General features: G+C 42.6%; 2 protein-coding genes across 5 annotated transcripts in view; one reads left to right on the top strand and one right to left on the bottom strand.

The window, feature by feature from the left end:
* ANO4 (anoctamin 4) overlaps window positions 1–1631 on the top strand; it is a 220395-nt gene extending 218764 nt beyond the window's left edge. For all 3 annotated transcript variants that reach the window (XM_083821204.1, XM_083821205.1, XM_083821206.1), the window contains one exon: window positions 966–1631. The gene's annotated coding sequence lies outside the window, so the exon portion shown is untranslated. The remainder of the gene's footprint in view (window positions 1–965) is intronic.
* SLC5A8 (solute carrier family 5 member 8) lies at window positions 1392–27328 on the bottom strand. 2 transcript variants are annotated; one of them, XM_083821224.1, is made up of 15 exons: window positions 26857–27328; window positions 24726–24791; window positions 21719–21770; window positions 20444–20511; window positions 19445–19599; window positions 18277–18417; window positions 14133–14262; window positions 13044–13132; window positions 12301–12413; window positions 10911–10978; window positions 10536–10622; window positions 9552–9751; window positions 8599–8702; window positions 6664–6749; window positions 1392–5182 (listed from the first exon to the last, which is right to left on the bottom strand). In XM_083821224.1, the coding sequence occupies exons 1-15, from the start codon at window positions 27187–27189 to the stop codon at window positions 5051–5053; spliced, it is 1824 nt and encodes a 607-aa protein (XP_083677350.1). In that variant the 5' UTR covers window positions 27190–27328; the 3' UTR covers window positions 1392–5050. The 2 variants fall into 2 exon arrangements, with proteins under 2 accessions (XP_083677350.1, XP_083677351.1); XM_083821225.1 differs by lacking the exons at window positions 1392–5182; window positions 6664–6749 and adding an exon at window positions 7993–8100.

The raw sequence follows: 27328 nt of genomic DNA, 5'->3' as shown, positions 1-27328 counted from the left end.
GTTCATCATTGCTTCAGCAGCTGTGGACACAGCCCATATGGGCAGTACAGAAATGGGGATATTCTGTCTCTGTAAATAGGGGATGGAGGTTAGGCAATGGCATCCTTCGATACACACATGCCAGATGGGTTAGTATCTACCATCCACCACCTACGGGTGTCTATTGCACTTGCAATCTGGATGCTCTCAAGCAGGATCACCATGCAAAATCACATTCAGACCAAATTTACATGATCAATCGGATTAGATTGCATACCCTCTGTTTAATATCTAAATTAACAGATGACTAGCTTAGGAACTGTTTGCTAAGTAGTAAAATGAGTTGTGAGTCATGCATAATATCAGTCTCACCCAAATGAGTGCAAAGCTTTGCCAACTCCTGCAGTAAGATAAAGCTTTGTCACTGGAGATCTCAGTAACTTCCCAGAACTGAACTGAAATCTAGTAGAGTATAAGTTGACTTCCACTCCAGAGGAATCACAGCAATATAACGTGTCAAAACAAAGTGCATCAAAAATACAATACATACTAATTGCTTTTGATAGAAGTTTTCAACATAGCTACGTTGTGATAAATTTTCATGACACTACCTTACTAGAAGTTGCGTCCTGTTCTGTTCGAACCGAGAATGTGAGTTGGCTGTTTACCAAGCTCGTGTTGAGCATGATGCTGAAAGGGGCTCTGACCTCCCTGGCAGTTCCTGAGTACATTTCTGTCACTTAATGTTGACCAGTCACCCCACTGATGTTTCAGTGCTGCAGAATAGATTTCCCTTTAGTCCTTCAAAGCTATATAGCGGAACACTCAGGAAAGACTACCTCTTTCTATTTATTTCATTAATTAGGAAAATATAATACAAGCAATAGGGTAATAATAATAAAAGGAATTTTAAATGGTCTCTAGATAGCAAATTTATGTCGTTCCCTTCTTTCTGATCTGCTGATGGGTTTTGTTTAAACCTCCAGGTGATGGTCCTATATGTTGTTTACTTACTCAAGCTCCACGAGAGCGCTACCTTCAAAGGAATGAGAAAAAGTGCAACCTCAATGCATGCCACAGACATTTTCCATAGCAAGCAGGACAGCACACATCAAAGGATTTACTGTGAAATCATCCTGCAATCAGCATAGATTGATCTCAATAGACCACTCTTGACAGCAAGCATGTACTTCATGAGCAGTTACACGCCAGTTTTTAAAACCAAGGAAAAAATTGTATATTGGGACTGTTTTTCAGCCTGTTTGCTACGTTTTTTGCATTCTGTCCCATATTGGTTTTACAAATCTTAGAAGAAATGTAAATGAACAACCTGGATACTTTGACAAAAGAAAAAGCCTAAGTATAGAACATCATCTGTGTTCAGACCACCAAATATTACAACTGAAACCCTGTTTACAAATCAGTTCTTTCTTTATTTAAAGTCTTTCGGATGGAAGTTATGTTATTTACCATATATATATATAATATATATATAAAGTATATAGAGAGATTGTTTATTTGTAAATAGAAAAAAAATCCTATGAAGAAGAACATCAAGTTTTCACACTTTAAAAAAATCATCAACATAAAGCCATGTATAATGCTTATATAATGTGACGCAATAAACTTTAAAATAAATTATGCATATGAAATATTTGCTGTTTGGCATTCATGATTTTTTTTTCTGTTTCCCTTATTTGTTCAGAAAGCAAACAGACCAGTTGAGTAGAAGCAAAAGTAAATGCAAAGCAAAAAGGGCCAGGATCCATCACTACTTTCTCTCCGTGAATCCTTTGTGTATTTACATAGTCAATTATTCTTCCTGTTGTGTATTTAGTTCACTTTTTAATGTTCCCACTTGCTTTTTCTCTTAACCCTGCCAGATGCTGCATGTAATTTGGACATTGCGGAATTAATGGGCTTGGCCATCCTTCATTTCATTGTTGGGTGAGTTTTCAGCTGGGACAGATGAAGGATCAAGGTGCAGGAGCATGATGGAGACCCTGAGAATTGCCTTGCTGCTTTTACACAAGGCCCTGGCTCTGTGTCCAACCAGCTGAGGACAGTATATAATCCCAGATAAAATATTATTCAAAATTAACTGTTTTAATTAGTGATGTCAATTAAAGTAACAAGCATATAGAAAAAAGCAAAGCAGGAAGAGTCACTTTTGAGCTCTGCAGCAATCATGGGAGGTGAACGAACAAGAAAAGAGACAGTTGTAAGGGTCATCTGTAAAGTTTAAAAATGTTTGCCTCTTACAGCAAGGTATTTTCCCCAGTAAAAACTCATCTTGACATGACTGTGGACCCACAGATATCATCTGGCCCAAACTTTCACTTCATACCAAAATTAGAGTTAAACGACTGCTCAGTGCTCAAATAGTAACTTCAAGCAATGACTTGTGCTTTCTCTGTTTTAATAAATTATGTGAATTCAAAGTACTGAGAAAAACTCCATGATACTACATTTTTTTCTTAACTATGATAACTGCAAAGATTAGTCTTCTCTCCATGAACAGAACAGGTAGAAGCCACAGGTCACCCAGGACAGTTTAAGGCAGTATCGACAACAGTGCAAACAGGGATCTCAGCACAGAGTGGTGCAACATAGGCCATACTGATGCTGTTTAATAAAACAGCAATCGGTCACCTTCCTGAGGAACAGGTTCAGATGGGAGTTCAGCATGTGGGTTGGGAGTGCTGTAGCCATACCAGAAGGTACATAAGACAAGGGCTTGCAGTAGGCTTCTCTTTTGTTCATGGCTTACTATGTGCCACTAAGCAGAGACACACAGAGGGACACCAGACCTTTTCACCACATTTTGGTTCTCTGTAGCAGAGTGGAGATACCACTACTTACCCTTGATCAGATCTGTGGGCCAAAAGTACCTGGTAACTACAAATTATTTTACTCCAAGGCTCAAAAACTATTTTGCAGCACAAAATGCAATATCAGTTTCTGTCATGAAGTCAAGGCACAAGGCTGCATGGGCTGCACTTAACCATTTGAGGTTTGGGAAGCATAGCCAGCTCATTCACTCAGTGGGCTAGTTGTCAGGGAGACTAGGACAGTTCCAGAGCAGAGGCCTCTGTCCGGAATCCCAGAATACTTTATTCAGCATGCTATCGATCATCTCACATCAGATCTTAGATATAGGGACACAAGGTGTAACACCTGGGATTTATTCTGCTTGCTCACAGCCCTTCTGCACAGTGTTCTGACACTAACCTGATCACAGCACTGCAGCAGAGGAATGAGAGACAAGGGGCTGGCCCTAAACTCTGCACTGGATTGTGCAAACCCATGTTTCAGGAGGCAGAGAGGAAGCCTGCCTTCATCATGTCATTTCGCACTGGGTTAGCTGATGGAGATGTGCTCCTGGTGGCAAGCCATGCAGGGTCTATCTGGTCTGTACTCCTCTAGGAGAGGTCTGCTCCCATTTTTTCTTCCTAATGTTTTCTGATCTTGTCAGCTCATCTTACGCAGGAGATCATCAAACGCCCGCTGTCACTGGGGCATAGAATAGATTAAGAGCTAAAAGGCCCAAATCAGCATAAACCAGCACTGTGTCAAACCCCAAATTATAGCAGCTCAGCACAGGGTACAACTGCAGCATAACTTCTACAGAGTGTCTTACACAGTCACTGTTTTAAGTCTCAAGCATGACTGCTTTATAAGCTTCACAGCTGGGCTTTCCTGCAATGACTTTTATTACCCAACTTGGTTCCATTGCTGTAGACAAGTTTTGAACACCTACGTGTACCCGTAGCAGAAAGTCTGCAGTGCAAAAACAACACAGTGGGTCAAAGAGTCTAGTCCCTGTTGTACCAGAAAGCAGACAGAATAAGGAAGCTATGGTGGTTTTTACCCTTCCAAGCCAGAAGTACCTGGTCAAGGATGGATGTGCTGTTCAGCTCCTCTTGGCAGCCCCGCCAGAGGGTGAGCCATCCAGTGCCCTGCAGCCATGGACGAGACTTTACCAAACTACAGCCTATGTAATCCCTTCCCTACCTGGGGACTGCACAGTGGACTCTGCCCACGACAAAACAAACAACGTGCTCTGGCCTGATCTGGCCCAATCTTGCAAGTGAATCCCCAGAATGACAACAGGGACTGCACGAACACAAATGGCTATAGCAGATTTCAGCTCACAGCCCCACACATAACGGCAGTGGCAACTGCAGGTGCAGCCTTCTCTCTTGCCCAGTACAGCAAAGAGGGCCATCTTCTTCCATTTACATCTTTGCTACAGTACACCCAGCCCAGTACAAGAGTGGTCTTGGGCCAGCAAGTGGTTCTGCTACATGGCACTGAATAAAGAGCCCAGATAGCTCACTTCATCATGAGGGCCAGATCCGTAAGGGGAAGACAAGGCAGAAGAGTGAGGCAGGGAGTAAAGAGCAAGATATTAGTGATGTTTGCTTTCACCCATCTCCAAAGACACTCTTGTAGCTTCCAACAGTGAGCACACAGGAGTAGATGCAGGTAACCAAAGAATGAGTGGCTTAAAGAAAGCAAATATATACGACAGAACCAGCAAAATAAATATGCTCTCAGGCTCAGTTCTGCAAAGCAACCAGATGGAGATAAGTACATCTCCTGTGCTACAAAAAAAGATCCACTGTTTCTTTCAATCTGATGCACCCTGCAATGATCCTACAGTACCTACCTCCTTGTACTTTTAATGACTTAAAAAAAAAAAAAAAAAAAGGAGAACAACAAGCATGTCGGGGGGAACAGTGCTCTTCCCAAATAAAAAATTTACCCCAAGAGTGAACTGAAATTCAAAGCAGTTATTTTCCAGGAGGCTCAAGAATATCAGGCAAATATTTCACATTGAACCATCACCTTAAGCCCTGTCACCAAGATCCAGAGTGAGAGAGAGAGCAGCAGGAAAGACCTGATTCCTTTCTTAACTCACGTCAAGGTTGTGCAAGGGTAACAGTACCACGAAGCTCAGCAGACTCCTGCCTGTACCCCCGGCAGGGCTGGTAACTGACCCAGCACAAGAATGTCAGCAGTGCTTCACGTCAACAAAACTGTCCTCGAGGGCTGACAAGGCCCCGTGTCATATGTGGAGGCCATTGACTTTGTTCTTATCAGTTGCTACGTCCATTTCGATGTGGCTGAAAGCAGGGTTGTCGGTTCCTTCAGCTGCATTAGTAGATGTTTTCCAGCTCAACACTACCACTTTCTCTGCCTAAAAAGGAAAAGACAAAAGCCATGCTGTGAAGTGGAAGAAACAGTTTTCCTCTCTTTGACCTGTAGGAAGCAGAGTCAGGCCCGATTTACAGAAGGCCTTGCAGGAAAACGCATGTCAGTTGCTGACAGAGCATAGTTATTCTTTGCAGCAGCTGGTATTTTTCTAGGGGTATGGAAAATTTCTTATTGCATAAGACGCTAGTTGTGTAAAATGTTCTTGTCACATAAAATGTTCTTGTCCTGTAAAGCATCTAAAGCATTTTTGGGTGTGCAAAGTTTTAATTGCTGTTTTCATGTCTGGTGTTCTGTCACCACCACGTCCCTGAGCTATTGGATCCCAACCCTTGGTCCTTGCCCCATCTTTGACACGAAAAGCAAATTAATATGCATCATTGCTTTGACGCTCCATCTTCACTAAACATAATGAGATGTTGAGCGCTTCACGTGCAGAAAGTTGCTTAGTTGCCCCCAATTTATTCTCAGTAATTAACTTTCTGCACTAGTGGTGATGCCAGCCACTTGCTACCCAGGCAGACACTTGTTTCTGACTCCATGCAGAAAACAGTACAGCTGTGAACATTAGCTTCCATATGTTTGGTGTTTTTTCTTTTTGTTTCAAAAGACGTCAGAGATTAAACTCCCAGACGGTGAAAACAGATGCTGGTCCATTTAAGACTGAATGACAACACCTGGATAGCTGGTGTCCAGTTTTGACATGGGCAAATAGAATGGAGTGCTGTAAAAAGTCCCTCATTTCTCTGGTATTCAGCAAAAATAGACGAGATCATACTAAAAGGTGTTATTGTCATAGGGAGAAACATTTTGCAAACTGGTCCATCTTAAAAATATGACCATTGCCCATACTACAGTATTCAAAAAGCACTGAGCAAATCTAAACTTGCATGTTCAGCATCCTGATGGCGCTAACTGAGGGGTTATTTCTAGTTTATTTTAAAAACTATATTTCCCCTATGTTAGCGTTTCTAAGGGATGTTATTCTGCTCTTCCCAATAATTTCTCCCCTTTTCTTGTATTATAGGGAGGGAGGGAGGAAATAGAAACACCGTCTATCTAGAAATGCTTTCTCTCAAACAGTAGCTGATGTTGGAAAAAAAAAAAAAAAAAAAAAGAATTTAGAGAACAAGTTTACAAACAAAGGAAGCTTTGCTGAGTCCAACGTGTGCCTTGGATCAGCTTCCAAAAGACTAGTGAGGGAGTATTTTGGCAGAAACCTGGAGAACAACTGTCCCTTTTAATCTCAGCTGCTGCTCTGTTGTTACTGAAGTCAAGCTGTGGCCAAACACAGCTTCCCTGTCTGTTCTAGCTGCTTTTCTCCCACCCTCCTTGTGCTCTGCTCCTGCCTTAAAGCATCAGGTGCTATTCATCCTGGTGGGAAAAGATAAACCAAGGATTGCTTGCCTTTGTCCCCAGGAGGAGATATTACTTTAAATTAGAGGATGCATAAATAACTACACTTACTGTATCCGATTTAGACCGTGAGAAGTTGGAAAGGAAATCTTCTTTGGTCAGCAGGAATTTACGGTCTGTGTTCTGCTTCAGTCCTCCTACAAAATAGGCACGTTTCAATCAGCCAAGTTTACACATGTGAATGATGTGTCAGAGCCCAGCTATGGGCACCAAGCCAGGTGAGCAGAACAGTCATGCAGGAAAAGCCATCAAGCAGTCACGGGCTGGATGTTACTTTCCTTAGGGATCATTTCTTTACAATGAAGTGTCCCCTGCATCTTTCAAAATATGAAATGATCCTCAGGATCTACTTGAAATGCCTCAACCCCTCTTCAGAGTTTTCTAGGTCCTCCCCAGGTTTCTCTATGAAATATATGTAAAATGCTGTGACAACCATCTGAGGTGGGTAGGGGATTAGTTGGATGTTTGGGCACTTTTAGGGCATGGAAGATGAACTACTGTGTGAGTACGTGTGTGGGAAAGAGAGGAGAGGTGGGTACTGGGAATTATCTCTATCACCTGAGAATTAAATGGCATCTTGTTCCACAAAGACCAGGGTGATGTTGAGTTGGTTCTCTGGAGTTTCTATTTCTTGGGCTGAGGAATTCTCATCTGGATTTACTGAGTTACTCAGATTTTGCACTTTGTTTTATGGTCCAATGGAGAGGCTTTCAGTGGCGTGACTACGGGTGACCCGATCCCAAACTAGTAAGAAGTGAAATATGTCTACAAGCATCACTGCCAGAGCTCAACCTTGCCTTTGCAGAGAGGAGCATGTCAGTGAGGGAACTAAGGACAGAACGGAGGGAAGAAAGGGGAGAAAATCCTCCACAAGTCTGTGAGGAAAAGAAAATGGTAGAAGCATATCTTGTGCACATAGTTACAAGGCACAAGGAATGTACTGGAAGCCAATCTGTCTGCTGAGTTTGGAGTTTTGTAGTCCTGAAGAAAAGAGAATTCATCCCTGAAGTAGTTATAGGTCAGGCTAGTAGGTCTGAATTCTAACAGCACCAAAGTCTGATGAGTGATATAGCAGGCATCTGGCCAGGCATAGTGGGGAAAGCAGTGAGAGCAGCTGATTTTGTGCTATTCCTGCCATGCACAATGCAGATGACAAGTGCAGTTTGTATCTCACTTAGCTGCAAGAGTAGAGAGGCCACAAGCTGGAACTGATGTCCCTGCTCTCATTCGTTGCTTTTATCTCTTCACAAATAGTACAGAGCAACTGAGAAAGGAGTTAACACTGACATGCACACAGTCTGCAACTCTTTGCTACATGCATGGGAAATGTGGTGAAAAGCATGCAGTGCACAGGTGCATGCCTGAGTGCTCTGAACTCACTTAAAGTAAAACTGTTTTTGTCCTCTAGAAGAAGCATGGGTACATCTCCTTGCTTCGAGTTGCTGCCATGTTCGGGGACTACCCTTCAACTTCAGACCCTGCTGGGATCTAACAGAACAGGTAAGATAGATGGAGTTTTTTGACCCTCAGGTTAAAAAACTGCTGAAACTTCTTTCTCCTTAGAAATTTGAAGTTTTCTTTCCTGTGATTAGAGACTAAGCATAGAACGCAGAAGGGCTGAGAAGAGGAAATGAGAGTTAGGATGGGAACCCTTATGCAACAGAACATGTAACAGTTGGAAGGGACCCACAAGGATCAGCAATTCCAACTCCTGGCTTCACACAGGACTACCTAAAAATTAAACTATTTGTTCGAGAGTGTTGTCCAAATGCTTCTTGAACTTCATCAGGCTCGCTGCTGTGACCACTTCCCCGGGTAACCTGTTGCAGTGCCCAACCACCCTCTTGGTGAAGAACCTTTTCTTAATATCCAGTCTTTGCAGTACGGTCACTGGCATTGACTGCGGAAATGACAGTTCTCCATTTGGTCATCTTAGTTTGAAACAGATCTAAGACTTATGTTCAACCTCAGCTGTGGAACTAGTACCTGTTAGGAGGCTGATAATCATTCCCACAACTATCGTGATAAGTGTCCCAAGTGTGCTGAAGTAGAGATAGGACAAGGAATACCAGCGGTCTGCCAGGACAGGCCTGAAAAGGAGCAGAAAAAGAATTAATCTCTGCTTTCTTCTTCCAGGCAACCTGAAAATGTTGTCTGTTTCCAGACAGAGTATAAATAAAGAGTTACTTTCTGAATGAAATGAGCTGGTACTCTTAGTACTGTACCTCCAAACAATAAAAAGTGCATTGAAAATCTGTTACAAAACTTGCAGAAGTGCCCTCACAGGGGAGGAGACTGGTCAGCGCAGTAGGCAACGTGGGACTGAGCAGGTAAAACAGGACAGTCTTGTCTCTGCTCAGAATCTAGTGCAGAGCTGAGCACTCCAGCTATCCAGACGAGGGGATACCATCTTTAGAATGTGCTGCATTATTTAAAGAAAAAAATATGGTAGGACATCAGCCATGTGCTGCTCTAAACAGCCAGAAATAATAGGGCAATTCTCACACCTCACGTTACATCTTGTTTTGGTCACCTTGAGGATGTGCTCTGCTGCTTCCCTACAGCCACGAATCATGCTGGAGGTCTTGTGTGAGAGGTACAGTCTGTCAGACTGGATGTTGGGCACCTGTGTGTGCACCAGGGTATCCACTGCTGATTATACGATGCTCTGAAGTATAATGATTAAGAATCTCTAGAAGTATGTTTGTTTAGCTCCTGTTCCAGCTGTTCCCTGTACTATCATTTGTAATTTTTATGTTTAATTGTGAGTGCCCAAAGACAGACATACAGCAATTGCAGAGGGGAGAAACCCCCTTATGTTTTTCCCATTACACCAATCATAATCTCTCCTGAAGTAACTCAAATGCTAGGCAGATGTTCATGTTGCTTTATATCAAACACATGCTGCAGATATTGCAGATGAGGAACTCGTCGTATACCTTTCGGGAGCTTGTGTGCTGAAAATTGTTGTTAATGGATTTGCTGTTGATGTAGTCAGATTGCTTGAAATGGATATATTACAGCCTGCAGTTGAGAGGGGCAGTGGCAAAGTCCTCTCTGGGAGTGGAGGATAAATCTGAGAACCAATTCCAACCCAAAGTGAAACAACGAAGCCAGTGACAAGACCCACAAATGCACCCTGCAAAACAGAAAACAAAACTTGGACTTACAAGGAAAGCAAAGGTATATTTAAAACAATATCGACAACAAAAACTAGATAAGTAAGAAACACTTAATCTAAACTGAAAGCTACATAGGAAAAATAAAATATACAGTTGGGGAGAACTGGGAATTTACTTCATTTAACTTTTGGAGAGTACAGTGTTTGCTTGTGGCTCCTGAACATACCGCTTTTTATTTTGCCACTGTGAATTTATAATCAAAGGATAGCTTTGGGTTGTTTAGTATTGGGAAAAAGCTGGTTTATTTGAGGCCCTCCTTAAATGACTACAAAAGCATTTTCCCCTTTTCTTCATGTGATTTGTTTTTGCAAAAGTCTCTTCTGGGTGAGTTTGCTAGCTGACGGCTAGTGATTCTTTTTGCAGCATATACTTAAAATTTGCAACTGTAAAAACGTAAAGGTTAGTGACTAGCAAATCTTACTAAATAACAATCCTCTCAGACTGACCATACTCACAGAGCTGGTCAAATACATTTTTGATGGAGTAGCTTTTTCCTCTGGAAATGCTGATATCATGACACTGAAGCACTCTAGCAGAGCACTCCAATTGAGCCTGCCATTTAAAGAGGTTCATCACTTCATTGAGATAAGGTGGAAGGTGAGAAAGGGTAAAGATCCACATGGAAATTATCAAAGACATATCCTTGCTGCCCAACACAAAATTATTAGGGGTGGAGGGGGAAGGACAAACCACAAATTATCAATTAATTTTGGTCCAACAGGGCTTTAAATTTGTACTTACAATTCCATTTGCAAAGGAGCAGAGGATTCCCAAGGCAAAAAGTCCTAAAAGGGGGCCACCGACCATGCCAAAAATGCTGAGTGCTGCCTGTGGAAGGAAGAGAGTCTATTAAGTGCTGTGCAGGAAAAGTTAAAGCTTCCAACAGGGCAAGAAAGGAAGCTGGTAAGAAGGATATTATGGGTTTTTAATTGTCCCTCTCAGCTGGCAGGACTTGGTATAGTGACACGGGTGCTCAGAGTGGAAGCTTAGTCTGTTTGAGGCCAGTACCAAACAAAGAATAAAAGCTAATCTCATAATGGTATCCAGCAATTATTTCCTTACACAACTCATTCTGGATTATTCAATGCAGGCATAAAAAAGCAGCCTGACACTCACCTGCAGCAAGGCTCCCAGGAGAGATGCCAGCGCAGCCATAGCGATGCAGACTCCACCATAAAAAAGGCCTGTGTGGGAAAGGCAGAATGATGTGCATCTGACAAAATGTCCACAGATGGAGAAATGCTTCCTTCTAACCCAGCAGGGCTCTGACATCCCTAAAACAAACCTGCTAGCATCTTCTTTGTTTTGTTTTGTTTTGTTTTTTCCTAAAAGAGCCCAAATGGCCAGTTTTCTGTTTGTATTAAAAGGAAATGATGCAAACGTGACAAAATCCTATTCCTGTATACTACTAAAGATTATTTAAGCACTTGATCCTAGATGGATTGATCCATACGGATTAGTCATAACGACAATACACCATGCATTGTTCACATTTTTCAGCTTATCTCCTGTGATGTGGTTCTTATTTTGAATGAATAAATTTGCTTTTCTTTTGAGCAAGAAAGTAAATGATGGCAGATTACCGGGAGCTAGCAGTGTGACAAAGAACATCCTGGGCCACCAGGACATAGCCGCTCTTGTCAGCACCCACAACACTGGCTCATTTGTTTTCTCCACCTCCACCCCTGTTGAGTTACACTGCACAAGGGCACAAGCAATGTTAATGTGATAGCTCAGGCAACTCATGACAATATCAGAGCACCAACAATTTTGGCATAAACACTGCTTGCAAAAATGTTTAAGAAACTGCTCTTAGGTGAAAATATTTCATATTTGGCACCTGTCACCAGTCTGCTGTGCTCTGTGGTAGGGGCTATGACACTGTGCTGGGACTGTGTTTTTTCACATCTATTACACACACTGCCTTGGGCCACACCTGCAGCTGGTATCAGGCTGTACAACCAGCAGAGACAGCAAATGTATGTCAGAGATGTAAGCCATCTGCTCAGCACAGTTTTGACCCTCTTCCCTGAGGAAGGTCATTCAACATAGGAGATTATCAGACTGCAAGTCCAAGGGTACATCAGGGAAGACATGAAGTTGCTCATTCTCTGCAGTGCTGTAGTTCACATATCGCTCTGTTCACAAGGTTTGTTACAAAACTGTTTCCTATGCTTCTAGGTTTTGACAGATTAAAGAAAAACAGCACCAATTTTAATCCAAGATATTTGGTTCTGTACTATTATAGATCAATATTGAATACAGAGGCAGTCTGGCTTTACTGCTTAAACATCAAATGATGGATTTTTTTCTTTTTTTCCCTAGAAATAGCTTGTCCCCCATTCTGCATAAAACTTGCACAGCTGATCTCTGCTCCCCCTAGTATTGCACCAATGTAGCCCTACTGGTTTGAATGCACTTACTCTTGCCTTATGCTGCCATAAGTGAGATCTGAATCAAGCCCTCACTTTGTAAAGAAAAAGTGTAAGAGATTTTCCAGACATACTCATCCCCATGGAAATCCATGACAGCTTCTTTTCAGAGAGCGATCTGAAGTATGGCCTAATGAGGTCTTCAACAGTCACAGCAGCCAGAGCATTGATGCTGGAGGACACTGTACTGCAGAACACAAGATTTATACATTTCTTTGTTTATCTTAGATGCTGAAATCACAGATAACAGATGGATTACTGGCAGAGAGAAACCGCTGCTGTCTAGAACGGTGTCAGAGAACAAATGCAACCACTGTATTGGTCGAAATGACTTATTGCTGCAGGTGATGTGGTTAATAGCTTATAAAAATCATTTAAAATAATTGCTCTTAGTGAAGACAAGGCAAATCTTAATGAAAAGATGGGGCTGGAGAAGTCAATGAAAGTATCTGTTACATGTGGTTATGCTATAAACATTACTGTAGCTATGTTGTACAATTACGTGTTTATAATATTTAAGAATTCCTTCAGCAGAGGGGCTTTAAAGCACAGAGAGACAGGGCTTGTTAGCTCTGTACATCGCCTGTGGCTAGCTATTTCTTCATGCTGTTAGTAGGGAACTCCAAACAGCTTTGAGTTTTAGGACCTCAGAGCACTGCTATTGAAAACTATGAATTTGTAAGATGCAACATCAAACAGCTCATAGTGCTTTTCTTAAAGAAAAAGGAAATGAAATGCAGAAGTTTTAGTATAAATGCACCTTTAGTGTTAACAAAAGAAAAAAGAAAAGAAAAAAAGACATTAGAATCCAACTTACCTTAATGTCCCACTGTAGGCACTAGCTACAAAAAGCCCTGGCATTCCTGGAAAATCCTTGAAAATATCCAACACTAGGTAAGGCATTAGCTGAAAAAATTCAGAGTGTAAGAATTACTACTATCTTGCTGTAAGTTTTCTTTTTTTGCTGTATTATTTTTTTATAACCTTCTCACTGGCATTCTGCCTAGCTCTTCTAATTTTGAATGTCCCATTTTGCAGTAGTTATTGGTTTTCTACAAAGAAAACGATTCTTAAAACATCCACTTGAGATACAGACAAGTCTGTTAAGACAACCTAGCAGAGGTGAACATATCCAATGATGACAGTATAGGTAGCTAGCACTGACCAGCAGGTAGTCTGGATTGTACTTCACTCTGTCAGTAGATTCTTATATCTGCTGTTGACACCAAGGAAAGGTTTTAGATACAGTCCAATAACTTTAAGGTACCTTAGAACTATTTCCATATTGGAAGCTGTGTGCCATCTGTTGACCTTTGCAAGATCAGAGTATTGGAAAAAGGTACAGATTTTAAGATTTTCTGCCTGTGAACCGTTTTTTTTTTTTACCAACAAGTCGGTCTTGTAGTATCTTACTTCTTGAAGTATCTTACTTCTAGGTTCCACCAAAATAATTTGAGTGAAAGGAGGCACCTAAGAGTCTTCAGGTATCCATCTTGGCCTTCCATACCTCATCTTACTCTATCCTTAAGTACTGCCTCCAATACTCCATTATCTCTGCTCCTTTCCTCAACTTCCAGCTATTATCCATGGGGATTTGTCCAGAGCCTGCAATTATCTGAGGCATAAACAAACAAACAAAAAGATCTGCAGATCTGTGAGAGCCAAGGAGATGGTGGGACTGACTGGTCCTGAAGACAGGTCTGCTGCCTTCTCCAGGTATTCCCTCCCACCATGGTCTAAACTTAATCCCTGTATTACAGACTCACACAATGTGGACTTGGCATGTCCTCATTCCCATCCCCCAGCTCTTGAACCCACCGGAATGGTTACGCATGCTCCCTTATCACCCTTCCCAAGGGGAAGGATGCCCCTGCCCCTTGCTACCTGCTGAGATGTGGGGCCATACCTGGTCGAGTGCCGACACCTGCTTTGCAGACCAGGGGTCGCAGTCCTTGTAGATGGAGTACAGGGACAGCCCACAGAGCGTTGCACAGACCAGGATCGCCCAGAGGCCCACCAGGTTGATGTAGAGGGACCTGTGCCAACATGCACGGACACAACATGTTAGAGCTAGACGTCCCCCCATGCTACAATTGAGAGACTGGACCACGAGTCCCCTCCAGAGCCAAGCAAGCAGGTGCCCATGCCTCATGTGGCTGCCCACCTGAAAGGGAATCATGGCATGGCTCCATGTGACATGATATTGTTCTTGGTAGCAGTCTCAGTGCCTGTCCTCTGACAAGGTCTACTCGAGGGATGATGGCAGTGATATGTCAATCCACATATTTCGTCATGTGCACGAGTTTTACTTTACCGGCAGCTGGCAAGAAAACACTCTTTCCCCCTCACCATGCCCCTTGGCAGAGACAAACCCCAGATCGATTTGCAAGGTGGGGTGCCCCAGATCAAAGTGTTGGGTACCTTTAATCAGCACCAGCAATCATTTGCCTCTGGAGCTGCACTACCACACTTACACAATGCTGGAATCATGCTCATAAAGCAACAAAGTCACCGTTTCCTCCCAGGAAAGCCTCCATGGAAGGCAGCAACAAGGCACGTGTTCCCTTCTCCAGGGACCTGCTTTGGAGCCACTTCCAGATTCCACTTCCAGAGATTCAGAGATCAGAGATCAAGATCACCGACCCCAGAACTTCCCCATTACTAATTTACCCCCTTGGAGCCTGACAGAGTCAAAGAATCCTGTTCCCTCCCCATGTCCTGCTGGGAGCTACAGCTGACACAGAGAAGAAATGTGTGGTTGTGATGCATTAATGCTGCTTTTGCCACACACAGCGAGCAACCTCTATGGGTCATGAAAAACAAATCGTTCTCCCAAGCCGTCCCCCCCCCCCCTGCCCCGTGAAGGTTTTTCCGTTCTACCTAACTATCCCATCTTCTCAGATGTTTCTCAGCTCTTGTTGACTCCTGATTCACAAAGCTCTTCAAGCTGTGGCTCACCTAAGGTGGTCAGTTCAAGCAAACACACTCAGAGGGAGCCTGGCCTTGAAAAACAGCGTTCCTTTCCAGCAGTGGCCTTCTGGTTATCTGCGTATCATTTCCTGATAGAGATTGAACTGCCTGACAGATCACATACACTAGACCTGTGCCAACTAAGACCTCTGCTGGGTGGATCCCTGGAGGACCTTTGGTATCCGTGCAAACATATCCATGCCTGCACTGCTGCAGTGGGCCTTTTAGTGCTTTCAATTTCCAGGAAGGCAAGGAGCATCAGCCTTTGGACTGCTCCAGAGGATCATCAGGATGAATGAAGAAGTAAACATAACTTTATAGACCTTGTTAGGCATTGAAATGTGTATTTTTAGAATGCAGTAGTATAGGTTAACTAGATGAGCCAGCAGTTTTATACCATTGAAAAATTATTGGCAAGCACAATGTAAACTCTTAAAAAGACCTGTGTAAATAAAGGCTGATTGGATAACACAGAAGGGAAAACTCTGCATTTATGCTTCATATTTGCAATTAGTGCTCGTCGAAACACAGCACTAGCAGCACTTTAAATTTCTCTCTAGGCTAAGTACGTAAAAATGAAGTAGTCCCCTTCTTATAGACACTTACATATTGGCTGGATGTCTAGCATCGATTTAGCTGAAGCTGTTCCTGCATTGGCATGGCATAATCTACCTTGACATAAGGCAGTCAGAAGCTGATACAGCTCAAAATTTAACCAATGAGTTAAATCAATGTAAAACTTTTCAATAGATGCAATAGTAGTGTTAGCCTAAAGCCTGTAGTAAAGATTAGAAAGTCAAGAGAAACACATGAAAGCAAAAGAAATTGTCTGCATCCAGCAATTCCTGTTTTTAAATTGCGTCAGTGTTTGACAGTGAAAAGAAAACTGCGTTTTTCATCTGATTTACACCTCTAGCTCCTGGTACACCCTATGACTAAGCACTGTAGTATAATAATTGTAGCAGGAGGGAGGTGTTCCCATTAATTCTAGATGAGTAACATGAGGTGGAGTTTGGGTGAAGAAGGTACTGTGACTGTGCAAGGCTTATTTTTGGTTGGTTGTTTCAGTCTGTCTCTAAGATTTTAGCACTGCAACATGACAGCTGATGACCTTGAAAAGAAAGTAGAGGAAAATATGCTAGTAGACTATATTTTTCTGAAAGCATAGCTCTCCTGCTCTGAGTGCCTGATATTGCTCGTATTTAAGCATTATGTTTGATTTGCCTAGTCACTGTTTTAGGATGACAGCACATATTCATACCTACTGGTTTGTTTCTTGAATGGGGTGAGATCCTTTCCCAAAGGCTGAGAACTTTTGTGCCATCATTTAAGGCCTTCCTACAGCCCACAAGTTGGGACACATGGAAGAATTACTTCCTCAGATCTGATTTATTATTAAGTAAAGCCTTACAATAAATTACATGGAGGTGCAAAGCCTTATTATTTTGACCTGATGACACTAGACACTTCTATGTACAGGTTAAATGGCAACAAGAGGTGCAGGCCACCAATGTAACTTGCCAGATGTGTTTAATTATGTTTGCAAATGAACTAGATTATCATCACAGAATGACAGTGTTTACAGCTGTAACAAACCGTAACCATTATACAAAAAGATTTCTCCATGCAAGGGAGGCACAAGCAAGATGCCATGGAGTTCAGCTGCCCACGCCAGCAGGAGAGGACTCCAGCAATTAAGGCTGTGCCAACGCTAATATGGTATGAGCTATAGAGTCATAGCATCATAGAATCATTTAGGTTGAAAAAGACCTTAAAGATCATCAAGTCCAACCAAATAAATGTGTACTTTTATTCGTAACTCTTGAATCCCACCCAAACCCTCCAGAACCAGACAGCCTCCAGTCTTGGTCAAAGCCACTGCAACAGCCCAGAAAATCAGCCCAGAAGCTGCTGTGGTGTCACATTCCCCTTGGCCATGCTTCCTCTGGGATGCCCTGGAGGTGTCCCACCTCACAAAGAGGGCAGGGAGGGTGTAAGACAGGGCCATAGTCCTAAGTGGAGCAGGTGCTTGGGAAGGACAGTCTCACTGGCACACAGATTGGGCACAACGTATGCGGCTGTTCCCCTCTACGCAGTCATGCGAGGTGCTGTGGAGAAGCCACATGGTGTGCTGGGAATGTGGCACTGTACACTGGAGATGTGGCTGCCGATGAGCCATAAACGTCTGCAGCATAAATGACCGGAAAGCATATTTCCATTATTGCTGAAACCAAAAATATTTCAGTTCTAAATTGTACATGATTTTGCGGGCATTTTGCTGACTTTATGAAGTGAAAACCCTCATAAAACTCCTTCTCTACCACATATCGCTGCATTATGGAATTTAGGGACTATAGTTACAATGTGTATTTATATATTTCTCCTATAAATATACTATATAAACTTGGTAATAATTCTTACATCCAGAGTTGTGAAGTATGGGAATGACACTAAAGATAAAGGTAAGATAATAGAGTTAGTAAATATACTCTGTTCTAGAGTAAAGACTGATCAGAAATTTATAAACTCAAGGAAAACAGAACTCTCTGACAGTGTCCATAATGAATTCCCATCGAAAAAGTCAAGACTATTGTGAAAACAAAATATATGATTCCCCAACAATTTTATCACTGAATAAAACATTCCTACATTTTCTCACGTTTACACCCAAAAATCTTTTAGTTTTTACTTAGGTAAAATTCCCCCACACTGGTTTATATTTAGTAGAGTAGCAATTCAAGATGCTGTCTTGATAAGGCTTCAGCACAAGTAAGTACTATATTATTTGGCCTTTAGGTTGCATATAAACTTAATGCAGCTATTTGTATGCAAGAATAGTGGCACAGTGAAACAGTCTGGCAGAAAGCTGAACGTTAGAGTCATTTATACGTAATTCAAATACCAGCATTTATTGTGACGATTTGTATTGTACCTGGTCCACAAAGCAGAAAGCAAAAGTTGTTACCTTTTACAAATAGGTTTTATAGAGGCAAAAAAACATATTTATAAAAAAAAGTCTCCACTATAAAGAACAGTCATTGCTAAATTAAGACATTAAGAATTACTGTAGGCAGACTTACATTTTTGCGTGGAACCTGCTTTTGCATGCAATGTATCTCTGTACTTGGGACTGGTTGACGCCATAAATGCCAGTCCATGTGAAGGTCCCACCTATAACAATTGTCCAGAAGGTATGCCTTTGCAAAGGATTAGGATTAAAGCTACAATGAGAAGGGAAAAAAGAAAAAAAAAAATTGAAATGGAACTTGTGAAAAAAAATTGATGGAAAACTCATTATCAGAAGACCTTAAAGACTAGGAGAAAAAATTTCCTCTAATTCTAAAATAAACTCTCCTAATTTGGCCAGATGTTGAATATTCCGATATTCCACTTTTACATGAAATCACAGAAAGCAGATTTTAAACTCGGAGCTGAAATCCTGACCTAGCAAAACTCTGATCTATCCAAAGGTGAATTTTAACTAATTTATTTGCCTATAAACTCTAGTTATAAGTAAAGCAGTATGATTTCTGTGACTATTGTGATGAAATGAAGTTCCAGTAGAAAGTCTAATACGCCTGCTTATCTAGAAGGACATGAGTCTAACACCAATACAAAGGTGTGTTTGCATGCCCAGCCTTTGTGGACAGACTGTAAAAAATTTGCTGATTTAGCTCTAAGTGAAGAACAGATTTTAAATGGCATGAATATTTTTAAATGACACTTTATTAGTGTTATTTAAACATTAGAAAGTGCTTAGCTTGGTGAATAATGTAATATTAATTCACCTATTACATGCTTTTATTCCTTTTCTTTTTCCATCTGTGAACTCTATGACTGGGGGAAGAAGCAATGCTGTATAACACTGCAGTTCAGCCAAAAAGGTTGAAAAATCACTGTTCACAAGAAGAAAAAAAATATCTGTAGATAAACTATTATTTACTGACGAACTTGGGGAAGAATTTTATAGAATGACCTGATGAATATCCCCATTCACATTTGGTGGAACCCAAAATGAGTCCTTAAGACACCTACTTGACAAAGTAAAAAGATTTTGCTCTTCACAGGATTTTGCATGGTGTAAACCCTAAAATATCTCCCTCAAACTACGTAAATTTGTTTAAAATTACGTAAAATTTGGGTCCCAACTCTCCTCCCCACCTTCGGTAGGAAATTAATTTCACGGTTTGTCACATGGGCTCTACTTGTCAGAATAAAAAGGCACAACATCTGCAAGTACAAACTCACTCCCAAAAGTTCAGTCTTCCTCCATGGTAGGAATCATTTACAATGCGTCCAATTCCTTCCTGTACCACCACAGCTCGTATAATCACAGACGAGAATCCAGCGACCATAATTCCAACCTGGAAAACGTCTGTCCACACCACTGCCTTCAGACCTCCCTGCATGAGGAACAGCACATATCAGGTACAACGAGGCAGCCGTGCTCTTGCTTCACACTTACATGCAGCTAAGAGAAATGTTACTATACAGATTATGCATGATAGATTAATTCCATTTTACCCCTGAACAGAGATAATTCTGTATTGGGATGTTCAGAAATTGCGTCCTGCAATCTGTTCAAGACATGCTGGCCTTTCTGTGAGGTGCACTAAAAATTACGGTGGCCATACGCATAGGTTAAGCCAGTATTTCCTTCATCATATCCCACTGATTCAGAAGTTTGTTTTTATCAAAAGATTAATGATCAGACTGTACTCATCTTGCTTATATAGTAAGACTACCTCCAGAAGGCATACCATTCACACATGTATTAAAATACACAAAAAAAAATATGTCATGGAGGTTCCATTTACACATTTCTAGGCATTTGGTCAATTAGCAGTGATCTAAAGGCCTATTGTTTCATAAGGCACTTGCTATTTTCAGTGGTTCTTGTCCATATGAGCATGGACTATTATGGTTTCAGTGAGCATGTGCTTGCCAAATTACGTATCTAAACTCTACAAGACTAGCAGAAAAGTCACAGGAGGATCTTAAGGAAGGAAATCTATCTTTTTGCTGTTATTTCAGCAACAACACCATTTTGAATGTATTAAAACAGAAAAAGTTTGAGTCACGTTGTGGCTGCCTATGCATCCAGGGAAGTCCCTGGGTGAAGTCTGGGCCTACAGCTGTGCTGTGAAATGGGGCAACCCAGTTACTAGGTGACTTTTCAGTAAATTCCACATTTGATGTGAATGGTGAGAGGAAAAGACATTTCTCTCAGCTGAAGGGCCAACGTACCAATGTGCAGTAGAAAGTGCAGACCACGCCGGTCGCCACCACGGCACCCCACAAGTCGAAGCCCGTGACTGAAAAAGAGTGAAAGGACATTAGTACGAGGGAGGCACTGGGGACAAAACACTTAAGGTCTATTTTTCACACCAGTCTGGTTACTGAAGACAAATGGAAACAAGTTAAATGCAAAAGCAGAAAGTAATAAAAAATTGCAATGAAAAGATTTGCATGTCTGAACCAGGGGATTCCCATCAGTGCCTGAGCTTGACACACTCACGTGCTGTGCGGCACGGCTCTGTGGGGCTCCCTGACAGACAGCCCCGGCTAACGGGAAGCACAGCAGCAAAGCTCACAGAAAACATTGCTTCTAGCTAGGTCATAGTTTGTTATGGCCTGTAATTACAGGTCAAGTATCAGCATCAAGGACACAAAACATGTGGGACTCGTACACCGGAGGACACCAGTGCAGACAGCGTTGGTTTTTTTTCTTCCTTTTTGTTCAACGAACAAGCCAAAAACAAACAAACAAATGGACAAAAAAAGAATGATTGTGATTTTCATTCTAGCCAAAACAATTAATTTTTCTATTTTCACTTTGTTATTGCCTTTTCTTGCCAAGTACACAAATTAATTGTGCCTAATTAAAAGTTTCATTTGGCTCCCTGTGAAAGCTTTTCCCCCATTTAAAAATAAATGTAGCCCATCTTCAAAGCAATAAGTCATTCTGGAACTAACAATGGCAATATTTCATTTTGTAAATATCACAACCAGTATCTTAAATTCATAATGTCATTGTTCTTGAATTTTTCTTTTTCCAGGCAAAAAGATAGGCTGGATTAACAGTTCCAGGCAGCCCCAAAACAGATTTGTATGGAAAAAAAATGCAGAACATTTCCCTAGCTGTCTCCTTTTGAAGAAATGCACTTAATCAGGGGGATTAAATGTGTCTTATTCTGTCCATTCCTTCAAAATATACTTAATTTTTCATAAGTTTTCTGAGTGTAGCCATGACCTAAGGACAGCACGAGAGAGCTGGACTAAGTGAGAGCAGATTTTTTTGTTGAGCCACTTCTGTAATTCTTTACAGCCAGGATTAGGGAGCAGAATTACAGCTGGGAGGCTTTCTATCAGTGTTCCCATCAGGATCAACAAATCCTGGAAGACTTCACAGTCAGTCCTTCAGCTGTATCTTTTGGTGAGCATTACAAAAAGAAAAGCACGCCAGTGCTACGTGCAGAATAAAACTATAATTTAGAAAACAGTGCAATACGGTCATCTTACCTTGATTTAGTGCTAACGCTGGAGCGTAAATGACAATGCCAGTATATAAAATCTAGATGGAGAAAAAAAGATATAAAATGAAAAGAAGAATCATAAATTCCTGGAAAAGGTGACAGGTTTCTGAGATGGTTTCTCTTCAAGCACTTATGCAGCCTATATTTCCTAAATTCTTAACTGCTGAGAAATAATTTAAACTGTTAGAAGACGCATGTCTGATACTAACCAGCACTGCAGTCTCACAACTTAGTCTGCTTAAAACAAATACCACAGTGACTCTTAAATACCCAATTCCTCTTCAGTTTTTCCTGGCTCTTATAATTAACTTGTTTTATTGCTTTAAAACTGCAGTCATATTGCAGAAACAAGAGCAAAAGGAAATTGGTGAGGTTTACACATGGTTTGCCAAGGAATCTATTACAATTTATTTTCTCAGTCTTGGGATCAATATGGCTCTCAGTATGCAACTGCAATGCACATGAATAAGAACAAGAAATACAGCATTAGTTAGGCATTATGGATTGCATTATAAGGGTTTACAGTCCTTGATGTAAGATGAAGCCATGCATGATCAGCTGATTTTCACCCAATACAGGAAGATACATACAAATCAAAGAGCTACTCTATCCACTTTTAAGAGCACAGCGGGATTCATACACTGGTATCCTCTATAATTTCTTCATGTTTATTTTTAAGTGCCTTTTCACCACTGTTATTACTGCCTTGTACTACCAGGACAAGCTCAGCAGTGGCATGGATCTGAGCAATACAGCTTGCAATGAGCAGATGACTTCTGTGAAGGTCAGCGGTCTTGATTCAAGGGATTGAAATCCAGGCTGAGCTGACTTGCATCAGCTTTTCATGATTGAACTCTTTTGATTCCCTGATTTATACCAGTGGGACCTGGGCACGGAAGTGCAGCAGAATCAGAAGTTATCCAGAATTCAGCAAGCCTTTGCCCTTCCTGCAAATATGGAGTCCAGCCCAGCTAATCCAGCACAGGATAGCTAACTGGTGGACCACTTGCTGTGGCTTTTGGGCAGGAAAAACCCAGTCCCCATGACAGAGCTCTGCCACATGGCCAGCAGCTATGCTGGGGCGAGCCAGGAGGTACAGGGAGTGGTCGTGCAGCTGTGAGAAGCAACGAGCATGGAGGGGCAACTGCACCCAGCATTACCACATCACCCTGGCCCCATGCTGCGTGCCTGGTACAAGCACAGGCCAGAAAGGGTGGTGGGACTGCCACAGAAGAGATCAGCATCTGCCCCTGACTGTGGGACCACCGGGGAAGAAGAGATCAGCATCTGCTGATGGTGGGAAAACCAGGGAAATAGTCTACAGCTGCCCATGTGTGTGTGCATGTGCTTGTTTCTCTCTGTGCTCTAAGTCCTCCCCAGATTTACACACATAGCTTGTACACCCAGAGAGCTCCCAGCCCTGACAAACCTCCCCTCAGCACCAGCTGCATCACTTCATAACCAACAAGTACTGACACTTGTCAAGCCCCGTGTGTGACTTCTCTCCGTGTGACTTCCGCCCATGACCATCAGCGTGGGCTGCTGAATCCCACTCACTCAGGGTCACCACAAGAAAGGGGTTTTCTTGTATGAATCAGTGCCAGAAGCTTTGAACCATCAGAAATTAATTTTTATGATGCAAATACAATCACATTTTTGTGTCAATTGAAGCAAGAAAGATAAAAAAATCTTTCCATATCTTCAGTGTTTTTTTCATTTTGCATTTTTCATATTTGCATTTAAATGCAAATAGTTGTATTACTATTTATCCTTATTATTTGTATTTTAAACACATGCCAATAGTCACAGAACGGTTAAAACTACACCGTTAGGATCTTAGGGAGTTCCCTTTCCTCACTATTCTTTTAATGATTCAGGTTATTTAAGTTGTTAGTGCTGGGCACGGAAAGACAGCTATAGATCATTAGTTAATTTCCTTGTACACATATTTAAATTGTATAGAATTATTTTTCTGATCTTTACAAGATTACAGTTGGTTTGTTCCAACTTACTCAACTGTGATGTCTTCATGTCTGCCCATGAAATACCACCATGATTCATGCATGCTACCACTCCACTTTTCCTATGAATTTGTGTATCCACAAAATCCAGCTAAGTAGCACTGTTTACACAAGAAATTAACACTTCAGTGATCACTATCTTAGTGGTGCAACTGTGATTGCCCTAAAACTCCCATAGCGGGTCTTAAAAATACCAAAAAGGTCACCAAGCAGAAGTGTAACTTGAAAAGCCTTCTAATTCTGTATTCATTCTTGCTTTGAATTCCAGAAAACATCCACTTCATAACTGTGAACAGAACACATTTTTCTTGCTGGTGTTTCACAGCATCTGGCACACGCTCACTGTACATCTGAAAGCTGTGGTCTCACACTGACTTACCGAACGGGCTGGATACAGCAAACCGCACCAAGAAAAGTTGCAGGGACTGCTTTAGTTTGACATTCCCTAAGGCAGTGATTTGCAACTTTTGTTTGCAGACGCCCAGGTTTTTCCCAGCAGTGGTGCAAACCCTTGTACCGCTAGCGACAGGCTCCTGACAGCTTGTTTTCCTCGTCACCTGTCACAGACCCTTGGGAATTAGTCAGACTCCCAGAATCCACGGACCACAGGATAAAAACTGACGCGGTAGATAATAGGGACATGTACATTTTGAACCTGTTGTGGGTTTCTCATGAGGGCAGGCAAACAACTCCTTTACATGCTGTTTCCCTGCCAGGAAGGCTCATTCGTCTCTTGGCAGGGGCGCTGATGCCAAGTGACTGCTCTGGGTGCTCAGCAGCACCTGGGGAGACCACTGGGGCAGGCAGCCCAGCATCCACTGCATGCTTTGGAGCAGAGATTTCTTTGTCTTGCTCCCAGTCACCTGTGCACTGCGGTGACCTCGTCAGCTGCTCAGAGAAACAGCCAGCTATGCTGAGCTGGACAGTCCTGGTGGCTACAAGGACCAGGGAAGTGCTCTGAGGTTTACTTGCCGTTTGTATAATGAAGAGGACCGTTCCACAGAGCCGCAGGTATTTATTAAATCGAAGCTCTAAATACTGCAAAAGAGAAGAAAAACCAAATGTTTATCAGAACTTGGCATTATCGGTAGGACTACAGTGAGGCAATGAGCAATACAGAAAGGGCATAGTGTTTTTTTAACGTTTTCACGAATGGACAAAACTTAGTATAATTGTGACGGATATCTCTTTCAACTTCATTTGATATTTCTTCAGACCTCACTGCTAGGTAACCACACCTGAGCAGGTGAAATAGACATCAGCTAGTCAGTGACAGAGCCCCCCCAGTGGAAACTGGTGCTACATTGCTGCCTCAGGGCACTCCATAGGCAGGGAGCTGCGCACTGGGACTTGGCAAAGACCAGCACCTGCTATGCACTCTGCAACGCTCACAACGACGTTCCAGCAAACAACAGAACCTGTTTGCATTGTGAAATCAGAGTGAAAAGAAAAACATTACGGTTATGCCTGAGCCTTAGTCGGTTTGGAAACTCCAGCATTATGAACATCCATCTAGACTGCTGAGAGAGGGCAGAAGATCTTCAGTGGCCAGCGGTTTCTTCCTCCCACGGTAACCTCACCTTGTGCTGCCCAAGGCAGCTTGCCATTTTCTACTAGTAAGTGGAAATTTAGCCTTTCTCAAAAGAGGAACTATCGCTTTTATGTCCAGCCTGGGAGCACACAACCTCTGAATGAGTTTGTCACGCTGTAGGGCAGATTTCGTTCCACCCTCTGTCCTAACAACCCCCTAGGGCATGTGGTGGCACAAAAGGGATCTCCTTTACCTGCCAATCTATTAATTTAACACAGACAAACACTGAAAAATCTAGAGAGCTCACTCGTGAGGTAAGCATTTAAATTGTGATCTGCAAGCATACTCATGCCTGGAAGCAATGCTGAACCCCCAGATGGATGTAAAAGGTTGTCTGATCTCTGAACTCTGTCCGCAGATAGAATGTATATCTTTTATAGGTGTGTTACCCTGACTAAACACTGAGATTATCAGTGAGTTTCTAGTCATAATTAACAGCCTTTAATGAGAAGGGACGTATTTTAAATATCACAAGTAACAGGTCCAAAGATTAGTAGTTTAAAATGCACTGGAAGCCACCAGTCATTTCTGTTGGGGAATTCTTATCTAAATCTACCAACAGAAGTCTTGTTTTCAGCCTTCAGTGCTGCAACGCCCCTGCTCAGTGTAATAAAATACAAAAGACCAAAGTAGCTATCCAAGGACTTTCACCTGCACTGACGCCCCTTCCCTAACACCCTCTGTGAGAAAAGCAATTTGCCTCCAAATCTGCAGCTAGGAACCATCTTCCATGCACGATCAAGAGGTTGCATGGACCTTCTGTGTCAGAAGAAAGCCCTGACCAGATGCTTCCTCACCTAAAAAGAGTCAGACTTGACCTGTGATGCATCTCACCACCCCAGATTTCTTTGCACTGCTAGCTATAGCTTAAACTTACATTCTGGGCTGAAGACCAGTTCAGCCATATTTTGGTGAAAGCAAAAAAACCTTTGCAGACACAGAGCACTTGCTGACCTCACCGTTCAAGCAATGGAAATGACATTTACTGCTGCAGCAGGTGTCTCCCCAAAATCTCTAGGAACAGCACACACATATACTCTGCCAGAGGGGGACTTTTGTGGCTGCACCTGAGCTTAGAAACCTACCTGGAGGGAGCATGAATCGAGAACTCTGGTTACTACGTTAGATGCTGTTGATGTTGGATGCACTCTGTATGTTAGATGCTCTTGGTATATTAATTACACATCATTAATCACACGTCACCACCCAAGCTGCACAAGGATTAACCCACCACTAAACTGAGCAGCTGAAGTGAGGAAACAGATCTGGCACGGTGCAAAGCTCCTGAGCTGCGACAGCAGGGTGAGCATCTCCTCTCTGCAGAGGCAGTGTGAGCAGATCTGGGGACAGAGCGTGTTGCAGCCCGTCCTCGGGAGAGACACGAGACACGGGGCGGCACAGAGTGTGGGGAGTTGTTGGGAAAAAGCGTGAGAGAAGTCACAGAGAGAGCAGACGTGAGAAGGCCCCCAGCTCCCTGAAGGCTGCGGAAAGGCTCCTGCTGCTCCACCTTACCTCGTAGGTGCTGGTAATGCCCAGCCTGTAGAAGACAGGCAGGAAGATCTCAGCACTGCACAGCACCACCAGCGCGTAGGTGATGGCGAAGATGCAGAAGATAGCCCCGTAGCGGTAGATCTCGGCGGGGGTGCCCAGCACCGTGACAGCCGACATGAAGCTGGCGGTGAGGGACAGCGCGACGGGGAGGGCGCTCATGCTGCGGCCCCCCATCAGAAAGTCCTTGGACGTCTTCTGCCCCCCTCCCGCGAACGCGTAGTAGATGCCGATGGCAGCCGACACCAGCAGCATGGCCGCGAAGACCACGTAGTCCCACACGCTGAAGCGCCCCATGCCACCTGCCCTAGCGCCCGACGGCCTGACACAGACCCACACGGGGCTTCCCCGGTGTTGTGTCTGTGTCTGTGTGTGTGTGTGTGTGTGTGTGTGTGTGAGGCGAGAGCCGGGGCCGCGCCGCCGGGACGGCCTTATA

This window comes from Anser anser (genome assembly GCF_964211835.1).
Source record: "Anser anser genome assembly, chromosome: 1".
In the NCBI taxonomy this organism is placed as follows: domain Eukaryota; kingdom Metazoa; phylum Chordata; class Aves; order Anseriformes; family Anatidae; genus Anser; species Anser anser.
The sequence above is the reverse complement of the archived record's forward strand: the minus strand, read 5'-3'. Positions and strand labels throughout refer to the sequence as shown.

Excerpts from the sequence above, each read along its gene's own strand:
- SLC5A8 (XM_083821224.1), bottom strand. The coding sequence starts at position 27,189 with ATGGGGCGCTTCAGCGTGTGGGACTACGTGGTCTTCGCGGCCATGCTG. Across the intron at positions 14,263-18,276 it reads AGCAGGTTCCACGCAAAAAT|GTCCCTCTACATCAACCTGG; the intron begins GTAAGTCTGCCT and ends ATGTTGGCACAG. Across the intron at positions 6,750-8,598 it reads GATTATCAGCCTCCTAACAG|GAGGACTGAAGCAGAACACA; the intron begins GTACTAGTTCCA and ends CCTATTTTGTAG.